The sequence below is a fragment of the Podarcis melisellensis genome (assembly GCF_964234715.1).
Source record: "Podarcis melisellensis genome assembly, chromosome: 5".
Classification (NCBI taxonomy): domain Eukaryota; kingdom Metazoa; phylum Chordata; class Lepidosauria; order Squamata; family Lacertidae; genus Podarcis; species Podarcis melisellensis.
This window is the reverse complement of record NC_138537.1, coordinates 36,363,886-36,390,803: the sequence shown is the minus strand read 5'-3', so window position 1 is coordinate 36,390,803 and position 26,918 is coordinate 36,363,886. Positions and strand designations below refer to the sequence as shown.

Genomic DNA, 26,918 nt, shown 5'->3' with positions numbered 1-26,918 from the left:
GCCGGGAAGCGAGCGATGGTGCGGGGTGGCCGGGGGGATGGAAGCTGCGGCGCGGCTGAGGCGAGGCAGCCCTGCCGCCTCCGCCCCTTCCTCCTCCTGCTGCTGCTGTCGGCGGCGGCGGCGGCCTCCGAGGCTCCGGGGGGGTCCGTCGAGGCGCCCCTTCCCGGGCCCGGCCTGAGCGTCTACATGAGCCAGGAGGAGGTGCGGCGCCTCATCGGTGAGTGAGGGGCGGCGGCTGCCTCTCCGCGTGCGCGCCGGCCTGCGAGGGGGGAGGGGCCCGCGGTGTCTCCGTCCAGGCTCGGCTTCCTCCGGGAGGGGAGGGGGTGGGGGGCGTCTGGCCAGGCAGCCCCTTCCCCGCCTCTCCCCGGCTGGTCCTGCCTTCGTTCCTTGTACGGCCTTGCTCTGCTAATGCCGCTCAGCGACTCGCCTGCTTGCCAAGGGCTTTATGAGAGGGGGCTGGGTTTGGGTTTCGGGGTGGAAACAAAATACGTGGCTGGGGGAGGGAGAAGGGGGGGGACCTAATGGCTTCAAATGTGCTTCACGGTGCAAATTCCCAAATCCGCGCTTTGCAACTGCCTGGGTGAGGCGCTGACATTCTCCACCCCAAAAGCCACCCAAAACCACTTCATGGTGAAGGAGGAGGGAGCGGGAGAAGCCTAGAACCAAGGCCAGCAGCAGCAACATACTTTCCTTGGCGGGTGGGTGTGTTTTGCAAATAGGGACGGTCGCACTCAGTTCAGACTCAAGCCCTTTTACGTGCTACAAGGGTTGGTTTGTGGTACTGCTTGTACAGTGCATGCACAATAAATTATTTTATACAGCTGTGCTCTAGAAGTTCATGCTGTGAGATGCTAAATCTTTAAGACTTGACCGGGTAAACACTTTATACCTTATGTTAATTTGTTTTGCTTGGTCCTACCATATTGACTGCTTTATGAAATGTACCAAAATATGGCAAATTTTGCCTACACTCCAAAGTGAACAACACTGAAATTCTTAAGTAAATGTGTTTTTGGATGGAAGGGTCAGTGATGTCCTTCATTTTGTCACCCTAGTCCTGCTTAAGCCTTGTTAATGGAATACAATAAATTTGTGAAATCTCAGTCTAAAACACAAGTCACAGAAATAAAAGTTTACGCGCCATAACACATCAATTTATTCTAATATGTATTTTTAAAAAATGAATTTGAAAACATTTGAATGGTACGTTGTAAATCCAGATACCTATTATTGAAGCTGTTGATTTGTACATGCAGTAATGAATATTCACAGACACTTACAAAGACATATTTTACTCAGGAGTAAGCAGTCCTGCAAATATATCTGCAAAAGTTGCTAGCTCAAAATAATAATTATTAACTCATTTCTTCATCTATACATTAATGTTCCTCCCCCTGTCTCTTCTACATTACAAAAATTAAAATATAACTGTCTGGCTTTCTCATTGAAATGCTTACTTGCCACAGGTGCCTAGATAAGTGCATATTTTTGAGTCTCTTGTTAACTAGATGTTGGGATGGGGAGAAATGATAATTAAAGTAAGCAATCTTCAAAACTGAAATTTGCCAATAAATAAAGGTAGTTTGATGTAGGTGATTTTAGTTCTGTCAAAGAAAGAAACAGTTTTTCACATTTTGTTTATAAATTTGCTACAGTATAACAGTGTTCTCTGTACAAGTCTATTTTCATAGCTTGGAAATTTATATTATTAACAACATTTAGTTTTTAGCCAGATGCTTATCTTTAGATGTGCTGGCTTTCTCTCCTGATGCTGCCTTAAACTAGGTAATTTGTCTGAGATCACAGAGGCTTTCTATAGTTTCAAGGGGGCCTGAGAATAGGTTTGACCAGGATGTCATGGAAGTAAAGAATCACTTATGTGGAGGAAGGTGCTAAGCGTGATTAAATAAGAAACTGACAGAAGACAGATTCATGTTAAATTTTGTAGGATGAGTACAGTATAACTGCAGAAAGAGGGGTGTTACAATGCGTTCCTGTGTTTGCCTAGCAGTTCTACTTGATAGGGTTGTATATACAGTGGTGCCCCGCAAGACGAATGCCTCGCAAGATGGAAAACTCGCTAGACGAAAGAGTTTTCCGTTTTGGAGGTGCTTCGCAAAACGAATTTCCTATGGGCTTGCTTTGCAAGACGAAAATGTCTTGCGAGTTCCTACGGGTTCCCCCCCCCCTTTTTCTAAGCAGCTAAGCTGATAAGCCGCTAAAAGCTGCTAATAGCGCTAATCCGTCAATGGGCTTGCTGTGCAAGACGAAAAAACCGCTAGACGAAGAGACTCGCAGAACAGATTCTTTTCGTCTTGCGAGGCACCACTGTATCTTAGACTCGTTGGCAGTGGCGTAGCGTGGGTTGTCAGCACCCGGGGCAAGGCAAGTAATTTGCGCCCCCTAACCCCCAGATGTTGCGCCCGGTGCGGCCGGCCCCCCCTGCACCCCCCATGCTACGCCACTGCTCGTTGGATTGGGACTAGGGACACACAATGTCTTGTGGGAAAGTTTTCACAGTTGTGAATGGATAAAATATTCTTCATAGAATCATAGAGTTAGAAATGACTGAAAGGATCCTCTAGTCCAACCTCTTGCAATGCAGGAATATGCAGCTGTCCCATGTGGGAATTGAACCTGTGACTGTGGCATTATCAGCACCATGCTCTGACCAACTGAGCTATCCAGTGGTGTAAATCCACTCCAGTCTTGTGTAGGTGAACACAAGGCACTTCAGAACTTCCCAGTTAGACTGATGTGGAAATTCCAAAAGTTCATGACGTCTCTCTTTTAAAGCTATTAAACAATGGTTGCAGGACATTATTTTCTCTGGTAGGTCACTTAAGATTATTACAAGACCTCCTTTAGTCACACCTTCGTAATCCTAGTAACATAATTGTCTTCACTTTTTCAAACTTACCGGTAGCTACAGAAAAAGGATGGCGGAAATCGTTACAAAACCAGAACCTTTAAGATTCTAAAAATAACTTGGGGGGTCCAGGCATGTCAGTAGTACTTCTGCCTGTACATCGCCAGTTGCCTGTTCCTGTTGCATAGCTATGCTATTTACTTCAGCTGTAACTCTGCTTTCCTGGGGACTTGTGCAGAGAATAATGTATCACAGAGAAATTATAAAACAGAAAGTGAAAAAGCCTGTTTTCTTTATAATTCTTGCTATACTTGTCATAGCCTCTCTTCACCTAACATTTTCAAAGCCTTCCTATCTCTTAGTTGATACATTGCAACTTACCGCTCAGATGGTATTGGGGAATCTTCTGGTAATAATGTACTGCAAAGTTTTAATTAAAGATAGGTACTGTACAGTATCTAATGATTTATGCACAGGTACTGAAAGTTGTTTCTGGAGTACTTGAAGCTTCCCTTTCAGCAGCTTTCATTACTGAATACCCAAACAGCTTAGAAAATGCTCTTTTCAAAAGCATTTTGGGGGGCAAAAGCTAGGAGGGAAACTCAGAAAAGCTCTAGCATATGTACACATCTCTATCACTGCCTAATAAATTGTATCCAAATGCCCACTCAACTGTGCTGTTTCAGCCTGATTTTCAGCTATTCTCTTAACCCATGGCAGTCACCTGCGCGTCACATTCCTGCCTCTCCTGTGGAAAGGCATTTCAGGGTGCTGCAGTTGTTGAGAGACTAATTTATTGAATTGGTGTGGGAGGGAACAGAATATTTGTTGGTGTAGCACCAAACAATGGTTTAGCATTCTAATGTGTGAAGAGAGCCAGTGCTTGTTAGGTGTCTTATTTTCCATTAAGTTTGAGCTGAATAAAGTACTTACATATTATCTAAATTTATTGTTCTATTTTGATCTGATATCTGGATATGGCTGTTAATTTGAATTAAGTGTTTCTCTTAACAAACTATGAAGATACTGCACATTGAAAGACTTGCAGCTTTTAGTGTATAAGGCTGAGGTGTTTTTAAAATCTTTTGAATACTTAACCTTTTTAGATTATTTGTATGTCACCATCTCATCAGTTGTATGGTCCTACTTGAATATATCTGCCTGGAGTTGTGTGATATATTGCAGAACAATTATTTCTTAGCTGAAAACTGTCCTTTAACATAGTGCTCAGGGAGAAAAGATGACTACACAGTAACAATTACTGAAGGCAAAACAACCTTGAGGAAGGAGCTTACTTCGTTAAGTTGACTGTCTGTATCTTCTTTGAGGATGCTCCAACTTATTAAATATCTAAGTCTGAGATGGTAGAGACAGATGCTAAAATGGCTGAATTTGTTTTCCAGTTGTACAAAGGAGCTGTGCATGTACAGCTGATACAGATGTGTTTCACGGTTCCCATTGCTCTTGATGAGGCAGCCTATATCCATCTGGGATCACGAGGCAAAGTGGAACTCAAGTTTAGATAAAGATCATTTTGTGCAGATTAGAGTGCCTGGATAAATTCCAGAGGCCAAATTGTTAGGGCATGAAGAAAATTAATGCTGGCCAGAACTTCATTCTGATGCCCACAAATTTGAAGTATGCTTACCAACTCTAGATGTAAAAGTATGTTGATGCAGCAGAATGAATCTTTGGCAGTATTTGTTGTCATGGGATGAGCAATGACACACCAGGACCTGAAAGAACTTTAGATCTTTATTGTACTTTTGCTCTGAATATTCATGCCTAAAGAATTTTGAAAGGATGAATGTTTACTATATTTCTAAACACTCAGTAGTCTAATAAAATATATCATTTTACTAATTCAGTGCTGATGGTTTATTACACTGTCGTGATTTCTCTCCCCCTTCATGGTTCATAAATTTTAGTGCAGTGTGCTGTTTTTGAGTATGTTTTATATAACGTGGACAATTGCTTTTAGAGTTGGTACCAAACTTCAGAGTTCTCAGACACAGTCATTGGATTTTAAAGTCAGGACTCCAGAAGGGACTCTTAAGTGATTAAGGCCTTCCCCAAGGCTCTAAAACCTTTTGTGTGCTCAGTTACCTATGTGATGGTGCCTACAGGATGCAGTGTCTAGTGTGTATTTTCAGTAAGTGGTTCATATTCTTCTGGACCTGTGGATGACACTATAGGGGTGGGAATCTACTCCTGAATGACTGTAGTAGATGCAGAGGTCTCTAGGTCCCTTTGCATTCTTGGTGACCTTGTTCAACCCCTAAAGTGCCTAGAGTAGCATTCCCCAACCTGGTGCCCTCTAATATTTTGGACTACAGTTCTCATCATCCCTGACCATGCTTTATGGGGCTGATGGGAATGGGAAGCCAGTACAGCTGGAGGGCACTAGGTTGGAGAAGCCTTGTCTTGAGTCTGATTAGTAATTACCGAAATTTGAAGAATAACTGATTGATTATGAGATGTCCAGTGGTTGTCTTTGTAATTAATAATGGATTTTAAAATTTGAAACTAATTTGTTATGCTTTGCCTTCAGATAGATGGTGTCTGTACGATTCTAGCTACATAGCCCAGCAAAAACTAGCATGATGCTTGTGTTCACAGTAGTGTCCTTGAGATCCAGTTGATTCCCATGAAGCCTCTAATCCTACCCCCTCACTGCCCCCTTTTTCTCTCTTGAAAAAGTACATAGAGCTGAAGAAGGAAGTTGTAAGAGGTGCACTTTCTCACTTCCTCTTTCAGCTCTGTGTTTTTAATGATTCCGATTAATTCTCCTTGACTTTTATTCGGATTGCTTGGAAAAGTGAAGTACATGTGTGTGCTCTGTCTCTTGATTGCAGGGGGCGGGGCGTGATTTATGGAAGTCAATTCCCCATGTTGGATTCATTGACATTATGGATCAGACATGCAGTAAACATTTTGGTCAAATGTGCCCATAGGAAATGTAACTTAGATGTGCAAAAGAAGAGCAAAGATAGGGGCAGCATAATATAAGACAATTTGATATTTGCTTGCCTGTTTCTGAAAGATGCAAAAAGCAACATGAAATTAGTCAGAGTTATCAAGTTCTTAGATCCAGGATCTCTTCCTTAGCTTCCTCTAATTAGCTGTGAAAGGCTGTGTACATACCATACATTCAAACTTTAATCTCCCTCTCCCCCCCCCCCAAGAATCCTGGGAACTGTAGTGAAGGTGGCTGAGAATTGCAACTGTCTTCAAGGTAAACTACAGTTCCCAAGATTCTTTGGAGATGAGAAATCTGCTTTAAATGTATGGCGCACAGCCTAAATGATGTAGAATGTCTTCTATTTAGCGTGATTTGTTGCAGCGGGCACAATTAACAACCCTGCCCTAATACCTCATAGTAAACAAATTTATTCAGTCATGAATTGCATTGTAGTGAATGGGAAGAGAAACAAAGGCATTCTGAAGGGTCCCTTTGGCACTACTGTGGCAACTGAAGGCATGAATTTTAGCTACATTAGGATTTTTGTTCCTATGTTTTGTGTGTTCAGTAGTATCCATGAGAATTTATATTTGTTTTGTTTCTTCTTAGTTTGTGCCAGAAGTTCTCAAATCTCTTGTTACATTTATGTCTCAACTACGAAACTTGGTGAAGCTCAAACAAAATCAATTGGTTGGGAGCAGCATAAATTTTCATGATGATGTAAGCCCCAAGGAAACAAAACTGAGAAATCAGTTGGCTGCTGGCCTTGCACAGCATCAAGTGAGAGAGGAAAGGGACATATTTGTGCAGTTTCCACCTTCTCATACCATAAGATGCACACATGAACTGGATTGCAAAATAGGAAGTTGGAAATATCTTCTGCTCCATGAGACTGAATAGAATTGTGGACTGTTAGGATCATGCCAGTTCCTGTAGGTCATTCAGTGGATATTAGCTCTTGCTATGCATGGTTGTTGGTAAGATGTGAATTGTAGCAGAATATGTAAGTCAAAGGAAGGTGCTTAATGTAATAAATGTGATTTTGTGCACACTTGGTTAATAGAAAAACTTGTATTGCATGTTTCCAAGTCCACATACAAAGGCTTTCTTACAAAAGTCCCATCTGAATGATTATGGATGATAGCTTAAATTACTGATAAAGCATTCCTAACTTTTAAAAAGCTACCCACTTTCTAAAAAGAAAGGTAAACTGGCACATAGAAATTGTTTTAATTTACAGGAGACACAAGGAACATAAGCTATAAAGATGAAGATAATACTAGAATTGCTTCTAGTAATTCAAACTCTGTTGAACGTTTAGAAAATGAAACCCACCTATTGTCCGTCTGTCTTGCTCCTCAAGGGGGGGAGTTCTCACAAGAGCCCCTCTTAAATAAACAAAAATCACTTTCCCATGCTAATTGAGGAGAGCTTTTGGTATTTTCTAAAACTGCAAAGATTTAAAGCTCTTTTATGCAAGAGCCCCTTGAAAAAGCTACGGTTTTGTTAAGGCTTCTAGAGTGACATGATCCAGTTTTGTAATGAATACAAGGGTTCCTCAGCATCCTTCATTCTAAGAATGAAATCCCTGCCTCTCCTTGTCTGCTTCATAATGTGTTATGTTAAAATCTTTAAAGAATGACCTTGTATTTCTGTGGTATGGCATAAGCCTACCTTCTTGTTCTATGCTTGATTTAATTTATTCTCTCTGGTTTATGTCCAAGTGTGGAGCACAAAGATATATGTTAATGTGATTTAGGGTTTGCCTGTGCAAAACAGTGTTTCCTCTTAAAATCTAAAGCAAAAAAAAAAAAGCAGGCCTTGTCATGTGGTTTGCTTTAAGTTAGGTAAGATCCAGTAACAAGAAACTAGATCCTTGAGCCTTAAGCTTTCTATATATGAGCTTGCTTAATGGGGTCTGCAAGTCAGAAGAGTTTTAAAGTAGATTTGTTTAGTTGATTCCAGAAAAGTTTTTCTTTATGCCAGTTAAATAAGTTATTCAATTATTATTCTGTTGTTTTGTCTGCAGTTGATCAGAGAGTCTGTGTACATGTTTCCTTAGACATTCATAATTTTTTGTAGTGTTTTCCTTATCTCCTTCCATACTTTTTCCATACTAGACATGACTTAGCCCCTAGTTACATATTTCATAGCAGCTTTTTAAAACAACAACTACAAGCAAACATTGACACACACCACTTAGCCTCATCAGAACTGTGGGGAAGAGGAATGCTTTAGTCCTTTGCTCCTGCTGTGGTCCTGATTGGAACTGATGTGGGGTCGGAGGAGACTGCACCAGCTATACACAATAGGAGGAAAGTTTCCATTGATGCTAAGGACTCATGAATCTATTCTACCTGAGATTTTATCAGTTCCAAAGCCTGGTTTGCATGCTGTATTAATACATAGTTTATAGTAAAGGTTTATTCTAGGCTTATTGCTCAGAGTGCTCCCCTGCCACAACAAACCAGGCTCTGGCTTGTTTCCTCCCCCATTAAGGAGTAGAGAAGGAGGTGGGCGGATGGGTGGGTGAGAGAGAAACTGTAGTTGATTTTAAACATTTCTTTAAATGTTGAATGTAAATTAGGTCAAACTGGCTTAACTGGCACTAAATGTTGGTTTTCTTCCTCTTAAACAAGTAATATTTATTTCTTGTTTACTAAATTGCCTGTGGCTGTAGCTTAGCTTTTAACTTCATTTCCACCCCCCTCTTTGTTTTAAACATGTTTTAGGTATTGATGCAGAACTTTATTATGTGAGAAATGACCTTATCAATCACTACGCTTTGTCCTTTAATCTGCTGGTACCAAGTGAGACTAACAGCCTCCATTTCAGTTGGCATTCCAAGGCCAAGGTAAGCACCAACTATTATTTTATGTGGATGAATTAAGCAACAGTATTCATTGTGTGGCACTGGAGGGCTTAACCAGGGTGGGTAACCTAAGACTGAAGCTACATGTGTAAGGTGTGCTACAGCTGGTATAACACACTGCAGCTTTGTCTGTAGCAGTTGTGGTGGGGTTTTGAGACCCTTTGCTGCCTGGAGCAGTTTCATGGATTCTGTCCGCCCCCTCTTCAGCTTCAAGCATGGAGCTGGGGGGAGGAAGCAAAAGTCCATGAACTTGTGCAGAATGTGCAGCGTGTGTCCATGATCACCACCCCATTCTTAAATATTGTCCATCTGGAAGTAAACTCCATTGCACCCATAAAACCCCAGTGTATACTTACTAAGGAGAAAGTATCATTGAACACAGTGGGATTTATTTCTTATTAGACATACACTAGGATTGCACTTAAGAAGTGTAGTGTGTGAGAAGACTTTTCTCTTCATTTCATAGGCTTGATTCAAATCACTTGTCCTAAACACAGTTTGGTTTTCATGAATGAGCTTTAGGCTTGTGTGCTGCTTCATCTTTAAATACATAAGAGTCCCTCCCTCTCTGTTTCTCAGTAGCTATAGTTTGCCCAATTCAGATATCTGTAAACCATAATTTTGCCTCGAGTTCAGGATTGGAAACCATACAACATGTATTAAATGGTATCAGTACACACATGAGTCAGAAAAGTTGTTTGACAGTTAAAAGGATAGCTGGCTTTTGGTTTGAATATTTAAATATAATTCAAACAGTGATATTTTGGCATCCAGCTTAATAAAGCTGAAATATTAACTGTTCTGGCAGTATCAAAAACTAGGTCTTTGGGCAGATCTCTGGGGGTGAATGGAAATGTGTTTTTCTGGCAGAAAGTGATTCCCGCCTGTCACTTTGTATTGGTCATCTCCACATCTTGGTATGGTTTAGTATCTGTTCTGCTTACAGATCTCTTTTTCTGGTTTTGATCCAGATTCTACCCTTCCCCCTAATAATTGCTTCGTTGAGATGCACGTAGATTAAGGCATTGTCTGATTTCATCCTCTGAATTTACCTTGTTCATTTTTGTTGGACACTTAGCAACATGCTTCTGATAATTTGGTTCTTAATTTATCTCAAGTAGAAATCAGTGCAAATACATACCCTTTTATTGAGCACATTTTCTTTTTGGCTTGTTCTGCACACCATTACAGATTGAATATAAACTGGGATTTCAGGTTGATAATCTGTTGGCTATGGATATGCCACAAGCAAATATTTCTGAACAAGGAGAAGTCCCTCGTACTTTATCAGGTAAGTAGTCTTTCATTACACAAACTGTAATGCTATGTGCTGGTGGGGATACCTTCACTGCCATGATTCACGGTTGAACTACTGTATTGTGCTTCATGTGGTTTTTCCTTTGGGATTGATCTGCACACTGCAGCTGGTGCAGAGCACTGTGACCCAGTTGTGGAGTGAAGTACCTGGGTGTGCAGATATTACTCACATGCTGAGGGAATTGCCCTGGCTGCCAGTTAGCTACTAGGGTGTGCTCAGGGTCTGCTATTAGCATATGACCCTTGGAAGAAGGAATGTAAAGTCTGTAATAAAATTAATATAAATCCCTGGACAACTCAGCTCCAGGTTTACCTAATGGACCGCCTACCCAAGTATAGGACTGTAAGATCACTTTGATTCTGTGGGGAAATTTTACTTGTAGCACCAAACCCTACACAATATCACAAGGCAGTGACCCCAAAATGGACATTTCCTCCACCCATTGCACATGCACCGTGGAATGCCCTTCCTTCTGAAATACAGTGGACCCTCCGGATACGAACTTAATTTGTTCCAGGGGTCCGTGCGTACCTCAAAAAGTCCACATCTAGAGGCGGGTTTGCTGCATTCGCAACCTGAAAGTTACATTACCTGTGGGTCCACTGTATGTGACGCACCATCCCATCAGTTTTTTCAGATGTGTTGTAAAAATGTACGTCAGGCTTTCCCTGACTTGTAAAACTGGACCCTGTTTTTCCAAGATTTCTCTTATCTGTTTTCAAGTCTGTATTTTTGAGATTTGCTTAGAGATTTTAAGTATTAAGCTGTTTGGGGTAAAATAAAAATAAGCTAATTATACTTGGAGTTGACCTACTGAAATGAGTAGACTAAAGTAACTTCATTGATTTTAGTGGGTCTGCTTTGAGTATGTTAGTTGAAACCCTATATAAGCCATTGTCAAGTTTCAAATCTTGGTTTCTTAATCTTTGAAAAGAATTCAGTGTTTTATGTGGATAGGTAAGTTATTGTCCATGTGTCAATTTTGAAATTTCTAGTTTTATGAATACAATATTTATAAAGTCGATGTGTTATACCTGTGTGTTGGGGGGCATTTACATATTCATATATTGAAGGTGGTCTGTATATCACTATTTTGTAAAATAAAATTACCGTATTTTTTGCTCTGTAAGACTCACTTTTTCCCTCCTAAAAAGTAAGGGGAAATGTGTGTACGTCTTATGGAGCGAATTCAGGTTGCTCAACTATCACAGAAGCCAGAAAAGCAAGAGGGATTGCTGCTTTCACTGCGCAGCAATCCCTCTTGCTGTTCTGGCTTCTGAGATTCAAAATATTTTTTTCCTTGTTTTCCTCCTCCAAAAACTAGGTGCGTCTTGTGGTTTATAGAGCAAAAAATACGGTAATTTGAAAAGAAGGGTTTAGAGAAAAGGATGATTTGAATATAAATCATAGTTTGTTTAGCCGAAGTGCGGTTTGTCTAAATTCAAGCCAAATTCATGGAAAATACAACTGTCAATAGCTCCTAATTCTGCTGGTTATATACTGTCTCCAATATCAGTGTTAATGTTAGTGGCAGCGGCTGAATAGCAGCCACTAGAAAGCAAGAGTGAGTGAAGGCTGTTGCACTCATGTCCTGCTTGTGGCCTCTCACAGGCATCTGGTTAGCCACTGTGGGAACCAGGATACCAGACTAGAAAGGACTTTGGTCTCATCTAGCAGGGCTATTCTTAACTTTCTTAAGGAACATGAAAGGAGGAATCAAGAAATCGTGTCAGTTTTTAAAATTAGTTTTAAAAGTTACCCTGAGAGCATTTTTGGCTAAAGGTATAAATGCCTTAAATTTTTTTAAAAAGCTGTAACAAAGGAATTAAAAATACTCAGGATTTAAGGCAGTTTTGCACTGCTGATTTAAAATGTGTGGTTTTTCATTTTATCTTTTAAAAACATGTATGTATGTGGCTTTTCTATTTACAGTGTTTCGGGTGGAACTCTCTTGCACAGGCAGATTAGACTCTGATGTTACGGTACTAATGCAGCTCAACATGACCGTTAATGCTTCCAAAAATATCACAGTCTTAAATTTCAAACGAAGGAAAATGTGCTACAAAAGTAAGACATTTTTATTCACTGTTCATATTAAAGGGGCAATACAGCTTTGTAAGTTTTTTCACTTGCATTGCACACAGCTAGAGTCCCTCCACCACCACCCTTTTCCTATTCTTTCCCTTCCCACCCAACACCAGAGAAAGCAAGTGTGTAGGAGCAATACATTTCTGCAGAGGTCTGGACAAATAACCAAGGCTCTACATGGTGTCAAGCTTCCAACAATGTGTGTGCCAGTTGTATTTCAGAGGGAAGGCAATTCCAAAGCTGAGATGCCACCACCAAGAAGGCTCTCCTTGCTACACTTCAGCCAAACATCAGTAAATTTACCATGCCCAGGCAATCTTGGTACAGGGTCTGGCCTTTAAGGGGAGCAGGTGATTTTAGGGCTTTGCTTACCAGTACTAAAACTTTGCAGCAGTATCTCAGTAAAAGGGGTATTGTTAACCAGAAAGGATCATTACTAACATTGGGAATGCAGGAAATCAATATTTAAACCAAGACGCACGTCTGGAAACAGAAGCTACCTATAACCAATATGCTTCAGACCTCTAGAAAGGTGGAGACCTAGGGAAGGGTTAACACAATTGGCTACATTTACATGTCCTGAGAAAGTTTGGGTTGCAGGGTGGATTTGAAATACGGTAAATAAATTTCTTCTCGATAGCATCTACTCATGGGAATGAGTCGTTGCAATGACTACAGGAAAGTTTGAAAGTTAAATATTGTAATCCCATGAAACACAAGGGATGAAATACAAATGTATCCCATGTGCTAAATCTACCCCCGTTCTGTTCTTGGGTTTTACATCTGAAAGTTCAGCTTATGTTCTTTCATGGGCACATGTTTAAACAAGGGTCAACCATTGGCAGTTAGCATTGTTTCAAGGCAAGTAAAAGGACCAGTCTCTATGCTACTGAAATCTTGTGGTTGGTGTCACTATGTGATATGTTACTTCCTCTTTATAGTAGGTGAACTACATTGAATTCTCGGGTTTGCCAGATCTTGATAGATTTTTTTTTTTTTACTAGTATTGATAGAAAATGGAATAAAGTGTTCTTCTGTTCATTGTCTTGGTATGAAAAGTAAATCTCTAAGTGATATCAAATGTCCCTTTTTATCCCTTTTGTCTTTAGAACCTGAGCTAGAAGTAAAACCACCAGTATTGGACAAAAATAGCAGTAAAGCTATTTGTAAGTAAATATGTTTCATATTTTTAAATGGAAGATACCTGAAAGCATTATTCATATGCAGCATGCAGGAGAAGTTGAGGATCTTTGTCATTTTCTTTTAAAATTACCAGTCTACACAGTTCAAACACATTTCTTCGCTTTCTGCTGTTAGATAAGGAAAATTGGTCAGATTTTTTAAGAGTCAAACTTTTTGTTCATTAATGGAAATTAAAAAGTATAAATCCCCAGCAGCTTGTACTTTTGCATTTTTGTATTTCATGCTTTTTATTGATTATCATGTTGTAAACCAGGTACTCCACCAAGGAGATCTGTAAGAGATTAGTTTCACTATCAGCCTTTTTACGTAATGTATTTTTGAATTTGCATGTTACATGGCTGCATATTTTGGTATATGAATTGAATTCCTGTGAACAGTAAATAGAGAGAAGGCAACTTGCTAGTGAAGATATTATATTACAAAAACTCCATTGGCCTTTTGGTGGAAGCAATTTCATAATTTTTTCATGTTGAGTTATTAGCATAATTAGCTGAGTTCTTTGTAGTGGAGGGCATCTCTCTGTCCTTGGTACTCATCAGAGTCTTCTCTTTTTGTACTTCAAGGAAAACAAGGCTTAGAGAAGACTTTAATGTAGAGGTTTTGTATCTAAAGGATATGATGTTTAGTTTTTCTAGGCATCTCTTAGTGACTGTTTTCAATATTTTATATTTAGACTTCTAAAACTAATCTTGGAAGTCACTTTTTTCCTTCACCATAAGCTTAAATTATATACTACAGTATAATAGGAAAATAAAAATAAACATGATACTTATTCATTTGTATGTGAACTTAGCTGAAGCTGGCAAATGTTATATCCATCTTGTTGCAGTAATGCTTTGCTCTTCCATTTCAGTTGATCCTGTAAATGCAGCTCCCACCACTTCTACGCGTGTGTTTTATATCAGTGTAGGAGTTTGCTGTGCAGTCATATTCCTGGTAGCAATAATACTAGCTGTTTTGCATCTTCACAGTATGAAGAGAATAGAATTGGAAGACAGGTAAAGAAAAAACGCGGACTTCAATTTTCTTTCCAGTTTTCATGTTTGAGACGTTATATGGACTTCTTGATGCACTAAAGGTAGCTCCTAGGCTTTGGCAGAGTAGACATTTAGAACTTAATGTCAGTGCAGTATATAACTTATTTTTCAATGTTCCCAGATAATGCAATACAAGACTTACTAAGTTATCAGGCTGCTAGCCATGTTGGCTTAATACTGCCTCAAGTTTCAAAGACCGCTTGTCTCTGAATAGCAGTTGCAGGGGAACACAAGTGGGAGAGTACTATTGCATTCATGTCCTCCTGTTTGTGGACTTCACATAGCCATCTGGCTGGCCTCTGTGAAAACAGGCTGCTAGCTACATGGGTGTTGAGCCTAAGCTAGTGGGGCTGCTCTAAGGGACTGGCATATTCTGTGAAATAGAGTTAAGATTAATCGTAATAGGTTCCAAATAGCACTGGTTAAGGAATGCTGATAGTTCTTGGGATTCTCCCACCCCTAGATTCTCTCCATTTAAATAATATTCTTAAGCTTCATTTCCTTACTTACAATCTGCACATCAGTTGGACTGAAAGTGAAGATTCTTGGAGCAAGGGGTGATTTATTGGTGGGGGGAGGAACCCTTTAACAACACTGAAAAATACATGAAAATATGTTTTAAAATGTGTGGCTGTTACTCCTTTTTAAAAAATGGATGCATTTCTTTATTGTGGTCATAGTCAATTTACAAAGACAGGTGCAAATACTCAATAGAGGTGTCCCCCCTCCCCCCGTAAGTGCTATATAAGCACAGTCCAACCCCTTTTCTCTGTTGGGGACATCAACAAGAACATTCTGACTTCCGTTGTACATATCACCAGCTAAACTCTGGAAAAATGCTAGGCCCAATATAGTTTCCCTTACATCTGCTCTAATGTATTTGAAACCTATAACACATCAGAACTCAATCTACAAACTTAAAAGTTTGGACTTTCCCCACAACGCTACAGATTTTGTCTTCCTTTTCGGCAAGATTTGCAATAGTTAAAGGTGTAATTGCTTAAATTACGGTTGATTTGATTGAAAACGTTATAAATCAAAATGCTATTTGATTGCCTTTTCATGTTCTGATATTCATTTAAAGTATTACAAGCTTTTGATATTTTTGCTATATTCAAGTTGAGTTTTGGAGAAGTCTGGTTTTGTTAATCTTTTTTAACTGCACAACTGAAGTGTTATCTTAGCCTCAGCAAAAGTTAAGTGGTTGAAAATTAGGAAATGATTGTGTTTTCTTTTCCAAAACAGCATTAGTGACAGCAGTAGTTCTCAAGGCTTATCTCAGCCCTCAACGCAAACAACACAGTACCTGAGAGCTGACACTCCAAACAATGCAACACCAATTACTAGTAAGTGTTAATCTAATTACAGATACCCACACACCTCAACTTTCTATGTGCGAGTGTTAGTGATCTAAGAGATGTGTGAAAAGTCTAGAGTTGGCATCCTAGTGACCTTTGTTTCTCTGGGCTATAAGATCACAATACTGCACATTGTATGAGAAACGGGATTCTCAACCCATAGAGAACCCTGACTTTCTTCAAAGGCTCCTCCCTGATTCTCCTATATAAATGTTCAATCCCCCTGAAGGAGCTGCATGTATCTCTGCCAGGAGTCTCTGTTTCATTGCTAGATCTCAGCCTGCACTTATTTTCAGACTGCTGGCAAAACAATTAATGTGTACGGGTAGGATGATGACCATCAAATCATTTTTTCTGTGTGTTCTTCTGTGCTGCCTCAGGTTATTGACATGTCCTTGCCCTTCTGCTTTGTGAGACTGCACACTGTTGTCATGTGTTCAAACTTTTCTCAGTATATGCATAATTGTTAATTTTCACCATACTTTTAAATTGGTTGAATCAATTGACTTGGATCCTAAAATAAGTTAACTTCAGTAAGCTCATGAAGGACAATTTGCTGCCCCCACCCATATTCCTTCAGGATCCCCCTGAATGATGTGGGTTCAGGCGTAGGGGGAAAAGAAATGTTTCCTGTCCCATTACACTCTGGGTGCCCACCCCACAATTTCAAGAGGTTCCCAGAATGTAGCACAATACTACAAATGTTCCCAAAGTGAGTTGAATGATAGCATCACTCATCACTGCTTGTGTAAGTAATTTTCTTATCAGTGGATTTGGCTGTGTTCTAACTTCATTGTTAGAGGCAGTATGCAATGCCAATTGCAGGGAATCACAGATGGGAAGGTTACTGTTTCACTTGTGTTCTGTTTGTGGGTCTCCAGATGGTGTTGGGCTATAGCCTCCATCATCCCCAGACAGTGGGGCCAAATATTCTGTGCTACTGTTCTTGGGGCAACAGTTCCTTAGACTGCACTGCTGTTAGTAGTTTCTCTTTGACACTTCCCTATTATGGGGCAGCAAGGTAACCATTAAGATGTGCTAGATCAGAAACTGTTTGAAAGGACAATGCCCTAGCAATTTCATACAATTCGGATAATGTTTGGTTCTTAAAAACCTCAAGGAGGTTTCAAAAAACAGTAATATCTATGAGTGTCTAGATCGTCTGAGCCCATTATACTAGAATAGAATACCAGCAAGAAACAGTTCTTGGAAGTAAAGGATCAGTCTCTGCAACTGCAGCTCATTGAGACATTGGGAAGAATTGGGGCAGGAGAGTTTATTTCGTTTATGTAACCTTTCCTCCTGCTGAAGAGACCTCTCAGTTTGCTGGTATGAATGTTCCAGATTGACCAGCTGCATAAAGCTTTGCCCAGTCTACATAAAAAGTCCTTGTGAAAGGCATTGGAACATTTCTTACTAGAAACCAAAATAATTTTGAGATGCTTTACCAATTTTTAAAAAATTATAAACACAGGATTCACTTTGCATATAGCAATGTCTTCTAAAGCCCAGAAGAGGGCAATGTGTTTGCTTTCTTGTTTGTTTCAATCTTGTAATGTGTATGGTACTCAGTAATTAACCAGAAGATCATTATTCCTATTGCATCCTGTGGCAAAACATTAAATACTTTAAAGGTACTATCCAGGGCAATAGGTTTCTTTTCCTGCATGTTACTTTCATCTCTAGATAATGATGAATACTCCTATTTACATTTGGTATTTATATTGGTATTGTTTGGATCTGCTGGCTCCTCAGGTTATCCTACTTTACGAATAGAGAAGAATGACCTTAAAAGTGTAACATTGATGGAGGCAAAGGCTAAAGTAAAGGACATAGCAATCTCCAGAGAGAGGATAACATTAAAAGACGTTCTTCAAGAAGGTACGAGTAAACAGTTCCTCATATGTGTCAATCTGCAATCAATCAGATGATATGGTTTTCATTTTTCTTTGCCTTTTCTGTGGATTGTTGATACCTCAAATGACGGGTGGTAGTTATAAGTAGGGTGGATAGCCAGCAAAAAAATGGGCATGTTTCTAACAATGATGTCTAACAATGGTTCAGCCATTATTTCTAATCTAGGCTAATGTGTCTGATAAGTGTGCAATTCTATTTTTAAGAGGTTAGATGTGTAGGATTATGTTTTGTACATAATGATTTTATCCATACTGTTTTTGAAAAGCATACCATATTCATTGCTGCTTATCCTGGGTATAGGGAATATTATGGGGAAATTGAATTGGGCAAATATATCTCAAAACATTTCTGATGATACATCTTATTGCTCTGAAATCTTGGTAAGGTGTTTAATGAAACTAAACTGGGGAAAACAGGGCCTCATTTTATTTTTTCCTAATCTTCTGGTCAGTCTTGTAAACTAGCATATTTTTTAAGGTTTGATCAGTTTCTCTACTAATATATGAGCTAAATTTTTGCAGGTAATCTTACTAATCCACAATGTTAGCAAAAGAGGGTTTCACGAAAATGTTAAAACTTCTGTTGCTTATGTTGGCAATCTCCCTTTGAACTCTAAATTAGATCGGCAAATAATGGTTCAAGTGCCAACTACGAAAAGGTTGATGAAATGCTGAACAAAGAGGCCATGGATGGATGTGAAGTTTCACAAGAGGAGAGTCCACTGCTAACCTTGATTTCCCTTCACTGTTGATTTATTGAATGTGTATACAAATTTCTGTTGACCTAATTTTCTTCGTTCATTGCTCTCATCCTCAGGCACATTTGGTCGAATTTTCCATGGAATGCTAATAGAAGAAAAAGACCCTACTAAAGAAAAGCAGATGTTTGTAAAAACAGTAAAAGGTAGGCTTTCAGCATGACTTTCGTTCAGCATTAGGCAGATTACAGGATATTCATTGCTTCTGCAAAATAGTTCTTTCTTAGATGTATTGAAAAATGAATGTTGGGGCAAAGCCTCTTCCACAATTGCAGAATTCCAACAGTAATTTTTCTGCCTCTGGCTTCAGTTTATTGAATTGGGTGTGTATATTTCAGGTATGTATTTTGAACCAAACATGGAGACCCCCTAAGAAGTAGAGAGGGGGTGGTTTGGTGAGCTAGTACATACTTTGGAGACGGCTGGCTTCCATTGAGCCTTGGGGAAATATATGGTTGAGGAAAGACTACTCCATAGTCTAGTAGGTTAGCTCTGCAGCTTGGGAGATAAAAGGGGACACAGGAAAGAAAAAAGGCCTGAATGGTAAGTAAAGAGGGACCGTAGCACTAGCTAATTTTTGTCTAGTGTGGAATGTGAAGCTCATAGCCCCGAGGAGAGAGGACGTTACAGGTCCCAGCATCTAAAAATGAGTGAACTATTTTCAGTGTTCAGCTGATTGCCAGAATTCACTGGTCCTTTTTCACATGAAGCTTTCATCTCATGGCCCCTCATCTCAGTCCCCTCAGAAGTTTTGTGGAAGGACAAGGAAGGCAAGCCACTGCCTTAATAAGTTTATTATAAAGATTTAGTGACCACAGACAGTGGCAGAACACAAGTTCCCAAGTCCAGATTCTGGCATCTCTTTAAAAGATTTGGGGTATCAAGGCTGAGGGAAAGGCCTTGGAGAGGTACTACTGGCCATAACGAAGTTTGTGAGCTAGGTGGATCGTTGTTCTAAGGCAGCTTCATATGTTCCTCTCTGTGATCTCTCCCCACAATCTCTTAAAAGGGACTGACAGCAACATTTTGTCAATTTCATCTTAAGCTATGTGACTCATGCTTAAGTCCTATTGAAAATAGTTCACAAAGTCTAACTTAAATCCCATTGATTTCAATAGGATTTTTAATGCAATTAACTTGGTCTGGATCTTGTTCATCAATAATGTTTAATATCTTAGTATGTGATTTTGCTATTTGAGGATTTTGAATTTTATGTGTGTCTGTCTGTTAGCTGCTGGTTTTGTTTTGTTTTGGGTTTTTGGTTTTTTGCCTACGCAAATTTGTTCTAACAAGCTTTTGGCTTTTTAGATCAGGCCTCAGAAGTTCAAGTGACAATGATGTTAACAGAAAGCTGTAAACTCAGAGGTCTCCATCACAGGTTAGTGCTCTTCAAAATGAAAGCAAAGTTGTTTTCATTTGTGTTTGTGAATTTGATGGCTTATCATCTAAAGTTTAGTTTCACAACAGTCTATTGAAAACAGTTATTAATTATTAATTATTCTGCAAAAACACTAGACTTCAGTTTTAGTCTTCATTCGAGCCATCTTCAGTCGGGCAGAGTGCAAACTTGAAGGTGACTGGAATTGAAGTGTACTTTGCATATGCTTCATTCAAGAATTCTCAAATGACGAATTTGGCCCATAATGCAATTGCGAAAAGCTATTTGGCTATGATTGCAAGCAGTGTTTATACTTAAAAAAAGGGGTGTAGATTTTCCTAAATTATAAATCAAGGAAATGGGATACATGATGGTAATTATGTAGTACAGTGGACATTCCGGACACAAAATTAATTCGTTCCATGGGTCTGTATTTACCCGAAAAAGTCCGCATCTAGACTGCATGCGCACAGTGTGATAGAGCACTTCTGCGCATGCGCGCACGGCAATACCCGGAAGTATACACTACCGTGTTTGCCACGTTCACAACCTGAAAGTTGCGTTACCCGAAGGTAACGTAATCCAAGGGTCCACTGTACAATTGTGGGACTGTTGGTTGAACAGCTAATGGAATCCCCACCACCACCAGCACCAACCAGAACTATATTTCTTTCAGAAATCTGCTCCCCATTACTCACGTTTGTATAGAGGAAGGAGAAAAACCAATGGTACTGTTGCCTTATATGAACTGGGGGAATCTCAAGCTGTTTTTGCGACAGTGCAAACTGGTAGAAGCTAACAATCCTCAGGTAAGAAGTGGCTAATCTAGAATATAAAATAGTTGGTCACCAATTTAGATTTAATTAAAATTCAAACTGTCGAGATCATGGTGAATTTCCAAGGGATTCATAGGTATGAAAAACTCATTCAGTAGAACGGCCTTTGCCAATCTGGTGCCCTCCAGAAGTGTTGGACTGCAGTCCCGTCGACCCCAGCGCAAGGCTCATGGGAGTTGCAGTCCAGAGGACACCAGGTCAGTGAAAGCATCAGTAGAGCCGTAGGAAACAGGCATGATAACAATATTTTAAAACAATTTGCTTTAATGTTTCATTCTCTGCTTAAATACATGTTGCTTCTTAAATACAAACATAGGAAAGTAGTGTAATAACAAGGGGAAGGCTGAAACAGCAGGTGTAATCCTAATATTCCCAGTCCTGCTAGGGCAGCTTCTCAAAATTACCTTAATCTCTTCTGCTTCCCAGATTAGGAAAGCCAACATTTGTTTTTTCAGGGGCCACATTGTTCTCCAGAGGGCCACCAGCATGTGTTGTTGTACAAACTAATTCCATCACAAGAGGCTTGTGACACAGTAGATGTCATCTAGCAGGAAGAGCTTCACAGTATGTGCTTGTTAACATATTCCTGCATCTCAGGATGCTGAATTATGTGCCCAGTGCATATAATCAGACTCCTGTGCCTTGTGAAAGCTAGAACTGAGCAGATCACAGTGACTTGCTCCTAGCACACAAAGGATTCTGTTCTCCCTTCTCACAGAAGTGGTAGCAGGAAATGCAACAGAAAGTTTGTTAACTCTGGTTTTTGCCACTATGAAAGCAAATTAGATATGGTGTCCCTGAGTTTTGGGACAAGCACCAGAAGTTTTCATTTTATCGGAAGGACAACCTCTTTGGATCTCAGTTTTTCAGTGAAAATTAGAAAAGCTTGTACTTTGGACAGGTAGCAAATGATGACTAAGCTAGGAATTTTTATTCAAGCATATTTATTTTTTAAAAAATTAGCTCCACCTTTACATTTCAAGGAGGTTTATAATTATAATCTCTATTTCTATAGGCAATTTCACAACAAGATCTTGTACATATGGCTATTCAGATTGCCTGTGGAATGAGCTACTTGTCCCGAAGAGAGGTCATTCACAAAGACCTGGCTGCTAGAAATTGTGTGTAAGTACCGAAGTGTAAAGGGCTAAAGACACTCAGTTGGGGGCAATGTAAAATACTCCTCTAACGGGTCTTCTGTCCATTCACTGTACAAGTCACTCTTTCCCATTGCAAGCTGATAGCTGCACCTGTCTGGCACAGCTAGTTTTATGTTTAAGGTGCAGCATAATAAAGAGATGCCCACAGAGAGCACCAGAAATCAAAGTATGAGGTACCGCAGCACTAGAAGAACTTAGTAGGTATTGGCCAGCATCTACCATATTTGTGGAAAATATGACCATGTTGTTTTAGGTTGCTTATGCAAATGAATTGTTGTCTTTGCTTGCTATTATTCCATAAAAGGCCAGCTCCAAATGTTTTCTCTCAATATAATGTGACAAGAAACAGAAACTATGCTTGAGATATTGTAGATAGGGGGTGCTTTGATTCTTAGCATTTGGTTGTCTTAATAGGGAAAGCTAAGGTTCACAGTTGCCTATATGCAGTACCACTTTTGGGCATCCGTCCATCATTTGAAGAATTTGTAGTAGTTTATGGTTGGCAATAGGCTACATTCCTGCACATGCTGTCATTCTATATTTTGACTGACAAATGGAGCAATGAAATAGGAAGGTATCACACTACCAATATACAGTTTGTTAGGTTTTTATTTAAAAATAAAAAAATACTTTAAAATGACATCAAGGTTCTTGATACATGTCTTACTCCAAATTGTTTTTGCACTAGGCATAGTAGGCTAGAGTATGTCTAAAAATGCCTTGTCATTTCCTGATTGTCACCTAGATAGTGCTGCAAACATATGACTGTAAAGAGCTTAACTTACCCATCTAAGTGGTTGTCTGTGTGTATTTTAATATACAGCATTGATGATGCACTTCAGGTGAAGATTACAGACAATGCCCTGTCCAGAGATCTATTTCCCATGGATTATCATTGCCTCGGAGACAATGAAAACAGGCCAGTGCGGTGGATGGCTCTTGAAAGTTTGGTTAACAATGAGTTTTCCGGCGCTAGTGATGTGGTAAGTTAAGATACAGTAGCAGAACAAAAACATATGGCACTATTGAGTGCCATCAGGAGAACCCCAGAACAGCAAGTGAGGAGAGGAGATGTGGGAATCGTTCTGTCCTGCAAGTCAAAATGCCTGCCTTGATTGAACAACTGCACAATGTAGAATTCCTCCCGTATATTTTTAAATTAAAACAACGAGAGTTGTAAAAATCTTCATACAGAACAACTTACTTGTTAGGTAAGCAGCCCTTGGATAAACAGCAAACCCACACTGAATATCCTAGTATTCGTTTTAATAAGGTAAGTTGAGGAGATTATAGAAAAAGAAATTTGAGGCTAATAGAACTGGGAGTGATATCCAGTGTTTATCATACCCAGGGTAGACCCATTGAAATCAGTCTCCTGTGAGATTCGGACAACCCCTTTAAACCATGACCTATGTTTTAGGTGATATCACCATTGTTTTAAACCATGATCTATGTTTTAGGCGATATCACCATTGATATCCTTGATTATTTTATGAGCAGAGGGCGATGTATAGGTTACAAATTTATTTTAATGTATGATGGTGGTTTTTGCTTTTGTTTTGCTTCGGTTACTGTTTGTCTTTTGTAAGTTTTGGCGATTTTAAATTTGGAGGTTTAAGTATAATATGTTGGCATGGGAAACTGTTGTGTAACGGGCCAATGGCCGTAATAAAGATCAATCCAATCCAATCCATTGAAATCAGTAGGCCTACTCTTGGTATGACCACTGGAGTTTAGTGGCATAATCATAGGAAACAATACACACACCACAAGTGTTGAATCCTTTAAAAATATGTGCAATTCATATTGAGACATGCAGCACACATGTTTTGTATATTGGAGTCATACCTGAGTAAAAGCAGTAACTGTTAGTAGGTCTGATAGGCCATTTTATGCCACAGCAATTTACAGTTGTTTGTTTTCAAGCTTTATTTGAAATAAAAGATGGACTGAGCACCTTACTTGCAAGACACTGATACTTGTTTGAAAGAAATATGAAACATTCCTAAAATCTAACCAGTTATTCTATGTGATACTCTTTCCAGTGGTCTTTTGGAGTAACCTTGTGGGAACTGATGACTTTGGGACAAACCCCATATGTAGATATCGACCCCTTTGAGATGGCAGCCTACCTAAAAGATGGATACAGGATAGCTCAGCCAATCAACTGTCCTGATGAATTGTAAGTGACTGTTAGAGTTGCATAATAATTCTTAAGATTGGGTATGTAGGTGGAAAATAATGTCTATGATTAGTTGGTGCAAACTAATAAGAACTGCTGTGTTTGAAAGCATTATACATTCTACATTAATTGGACTTCATTTGGGTATAGTAGGGTTCGGCACGATGTGCGTGTGTGTGGTAACACGTCAATTGGATGCTCATAAATGGGAAGCTGCCTGTATGTTGGCGTTTTTATCCCTCTGCGTCTTGAAGACTGGGAAATATGGTGTGATTAGTGAAGTCCTCAAAAGCGATCAAAAGAATGACATTAGATACATGCAGTAAAGTGCAACTCATACTCTTGACTCAGTGAGGACCATGTGGGGAACAACTGAATAGGTGGAGAATATTTCCTGTTTCTTACATGTGTGATACAGATTACTGTGGCTGATGTAGTAGTCTGTGGTTCCTGTTCCACTTGTTCTGTTGCTATGGAATAAAGTTCTATCCCTCCATTCATTGCTGAAGTGTTTTGTCGCTACTTCATGGTTCCTTCTTTTGGGGACATAAGCAGTTAATCTCAGTCTTAAATTGACTCATACTGATAATAGTGGTGTTTCAGGTTCTTTTTTATCGTACTCCTTGGAACTACTCTGTTAGGAGTTAGGGCTGCTTTTAAAAGGAAGATTGTGAAGTTGCATGTAATTTTACATTTCCTAAAACCATTCATGCATACATGCACATACGCAGCACTATATCTTCTGAGAAATCATTATAGTTTCTTACTTACTAACCCTCAAAAACTATACTAATCTGACCACTTGAGGCTTAAATTTTGAGCCTGTTATGCACTGAAGCAAAACTTAGTCATTAGATTCCTATCCAGATTAAGTTTCTGCCCACTGTATTCCAGAGGTAAGCAGTCATTTTTAAGGCTGTGCTAAAGTTAGTTTTTGGGACGCAGGTGGTGCTGTGGGTTAAAGCCTCAGCGCCTAGGACTTGCCGATCGAAAGGTCGGCGGTTCGAATCCCTGCGGCGGGGTGCGCTCCCGCTGCTCGGTCCCAGCGCCTGCCAACCTAGCAGTTTGAAAGCACCTCCGGGTGCAAGTAGATAAACAGGGACCGCTTACCAGCGGGAAGGTAAACGGCGTTTCCGTGTGCGGCTCTGGCTCGCCAGATGCAGCTTTGTCACGCTGGCCACGTGACCCGGAAGTGTCTCCGGACAGCGCTGGCCCCTGGCCTCTTAAGTGAGATGGGCGCACAACCCCAGAGTCTGTCAAGACTGGCCCGTACGGGCAGGGGTACCTTTACCTTTTACCTTAAAGTTAGTTTGCTATAAGCTGCTGATAAAGATGTTTCTAACAAAACACATAAATTTAAAGTGGGTGTTAAATATCTCACAAAAACTGCAAATACTTAAAAGAAAAGAAATCTGAAAAGAACAGAGAAGATAAGCTGTGTTCTTTAAAAGGGTAACCAGCTATGAGATATTAACCTTGGGAGTATCTTCACTAGATGTCACTTGCCGTAGATTTCTAATTTTCACCCAGGTGAAAATGTGAAATACTTTCCATGTTTCTAAGGTATCCAATGTTTACTACACATTAAAGTGTATGGCAGGGGATGAAAATATCACACTTTTAATACCTTTACTTACTGTGTGTTAATTTGTTGGAAGCTTCCCAGAGTGGCTGCGGGTAACCCAGTCAGATGGGTGGCATATAAATAAGGAACTATTAATCTATTATTAAACCTGTGGCCGAAGGGCTTACCAATTGTGTCAAGCTTACTTACCTTTGTTTGCTTTTTTTATTGTCCAGATTTGCTGTGATGGCTTGCTGCTGGGCACTGGACCCTGAGGAGAGACCTAAATTCCAGCAGCTGGTGCAGTGCCTCACCGAATTCCATGCAGCATTGGGAGCCTATGTCTGATGCCAGGCATACACACTCTGCTCTACTTGGAAAGGGACGCTGTGTCCATGTAACAGTGAAACGTGGCGTTTGCATCTATTTATATACACTATAACGTCGATCTAAAACACATTATTTGGAAGTAGGCTTCACTGATTTCAGTGGATTTTTCACATAATGCGAGTAGGATCAGGGAGCCCATGTGTGAAGCAGAGACACTAACTAGAAGATTGCCTTCTTCCAAAATCACTGTGCCTTAATAAAGCAGTCTGGCGTTTTTTTGTAAGGTTAGGTTTTATTCTACGTGTCACTTAAGTGGAAATCAGACATTTTAATTTCCCAACCTGAAACGTAAGTATAAGAGACTGGAATGTGAATTGGATGAATTTTTGGCACTGTTAAAGAAGATGCAAACTTAATTTCACAGGTGCTTGAACTGATGTATGGGGGCATTTGTGTAAAAATCTAAAGTGGCAAAAAGAATTCCTCCTTCCCCCACACCCCAAAAAAGACTTACGTGTGCTGCAGCTTAAACTATTTAAAATGACTTGACTGGTTTTGGTGTTCAGATTTGTAGTTGGAATAGCCTTTTTTTTTTTTAAGTATCCATTGTTTTTTTTTAAAAAGACGACAGCACAATATGGTTGGAACCACAAGTGGCCTTTTTATTATGTTTTAATCCCATTCTTAAACAATGGTTTGTTTTTTTTGGGGGGGGGGAGCTTACCTCCAAGATGCCCTTTTAAAAGTGACAGACAGTTCTACAAAGCTGTTTCCAGTTTACCTCAAGAGTAAAATGGAGCCTCGTGTTGCAAGGCTAAAACCGCTTAGAGGTTTTTTTCTGCAGTCAAGCGGTATATAAATTTTATGGAAAAAAAGAAAAGTGCTAGAGGCCTTCAGAGAAGTGCCAAAGCAGCCCTCAATTAGGAGCCTTTCACCCCGGACTGTAGAATGCAGATTTTTCTTGTTAAAAAGGTACTGGTTTATGTGTTTAGGATTTTTTTATGACCTGAAAAGGAATTAAATATATAAATATATAAATATATTTGTAAATCCGCATTTGAAGAGTAAAAATATCTGTATATTATGA

The 26,918-nt window shown here is 39.7% G+C and overlaps 1 protein-coding gene across 2 annotated transcripts; it reads left to right on the top strand.

Annotated features, from left to right (window-relative positions):
- RYK (receptor like tyrosine kinase) lies at nucleotides 1-26,918 on the top strand. 2 transcript variants are annotated; one of them, XM_081910447.1, is made up of 15 exons: nucleotides 1-217; nucleotides 8,564-8,685; nucleotides 9,895-9,994; nucleotides 11,954-12,088; nucleotides 13,219-13,275; nucleotides 14,166-14,310; nucleotides 15,595-15,695; nucleotides 17,463-17,588; nucleotides 18,441-18,527; nucleotides 19,690-19,759; nucleotides 20,436-20,568; nucleotides 21,611-21,720; nucleotides 22,579-22,738; nucleotides 23,801-23,937; nucleotides 25,738-26,918. In XM_081910447.1, exons 1-15 carry the CDS (start codon nucleotides 16-18, stop codon nucleotides 25,847-25,849), a joined length of 1,797 nt encoding a protein of 598 aa, XP_081766573.1. In that variant the 5' UTR covers nucleotides 1-15; the 3' UTR covers nucleotides 25,850-26,918. The 2 variants fall into 2 exon arrangements, with proteins under 2 accessions (XP_081766573.1, XP_081766572.1); XM_081910446.1 differs by having other exon boundaries at nucleotides 15,595-15,696; nucleotides 17,455-17,588.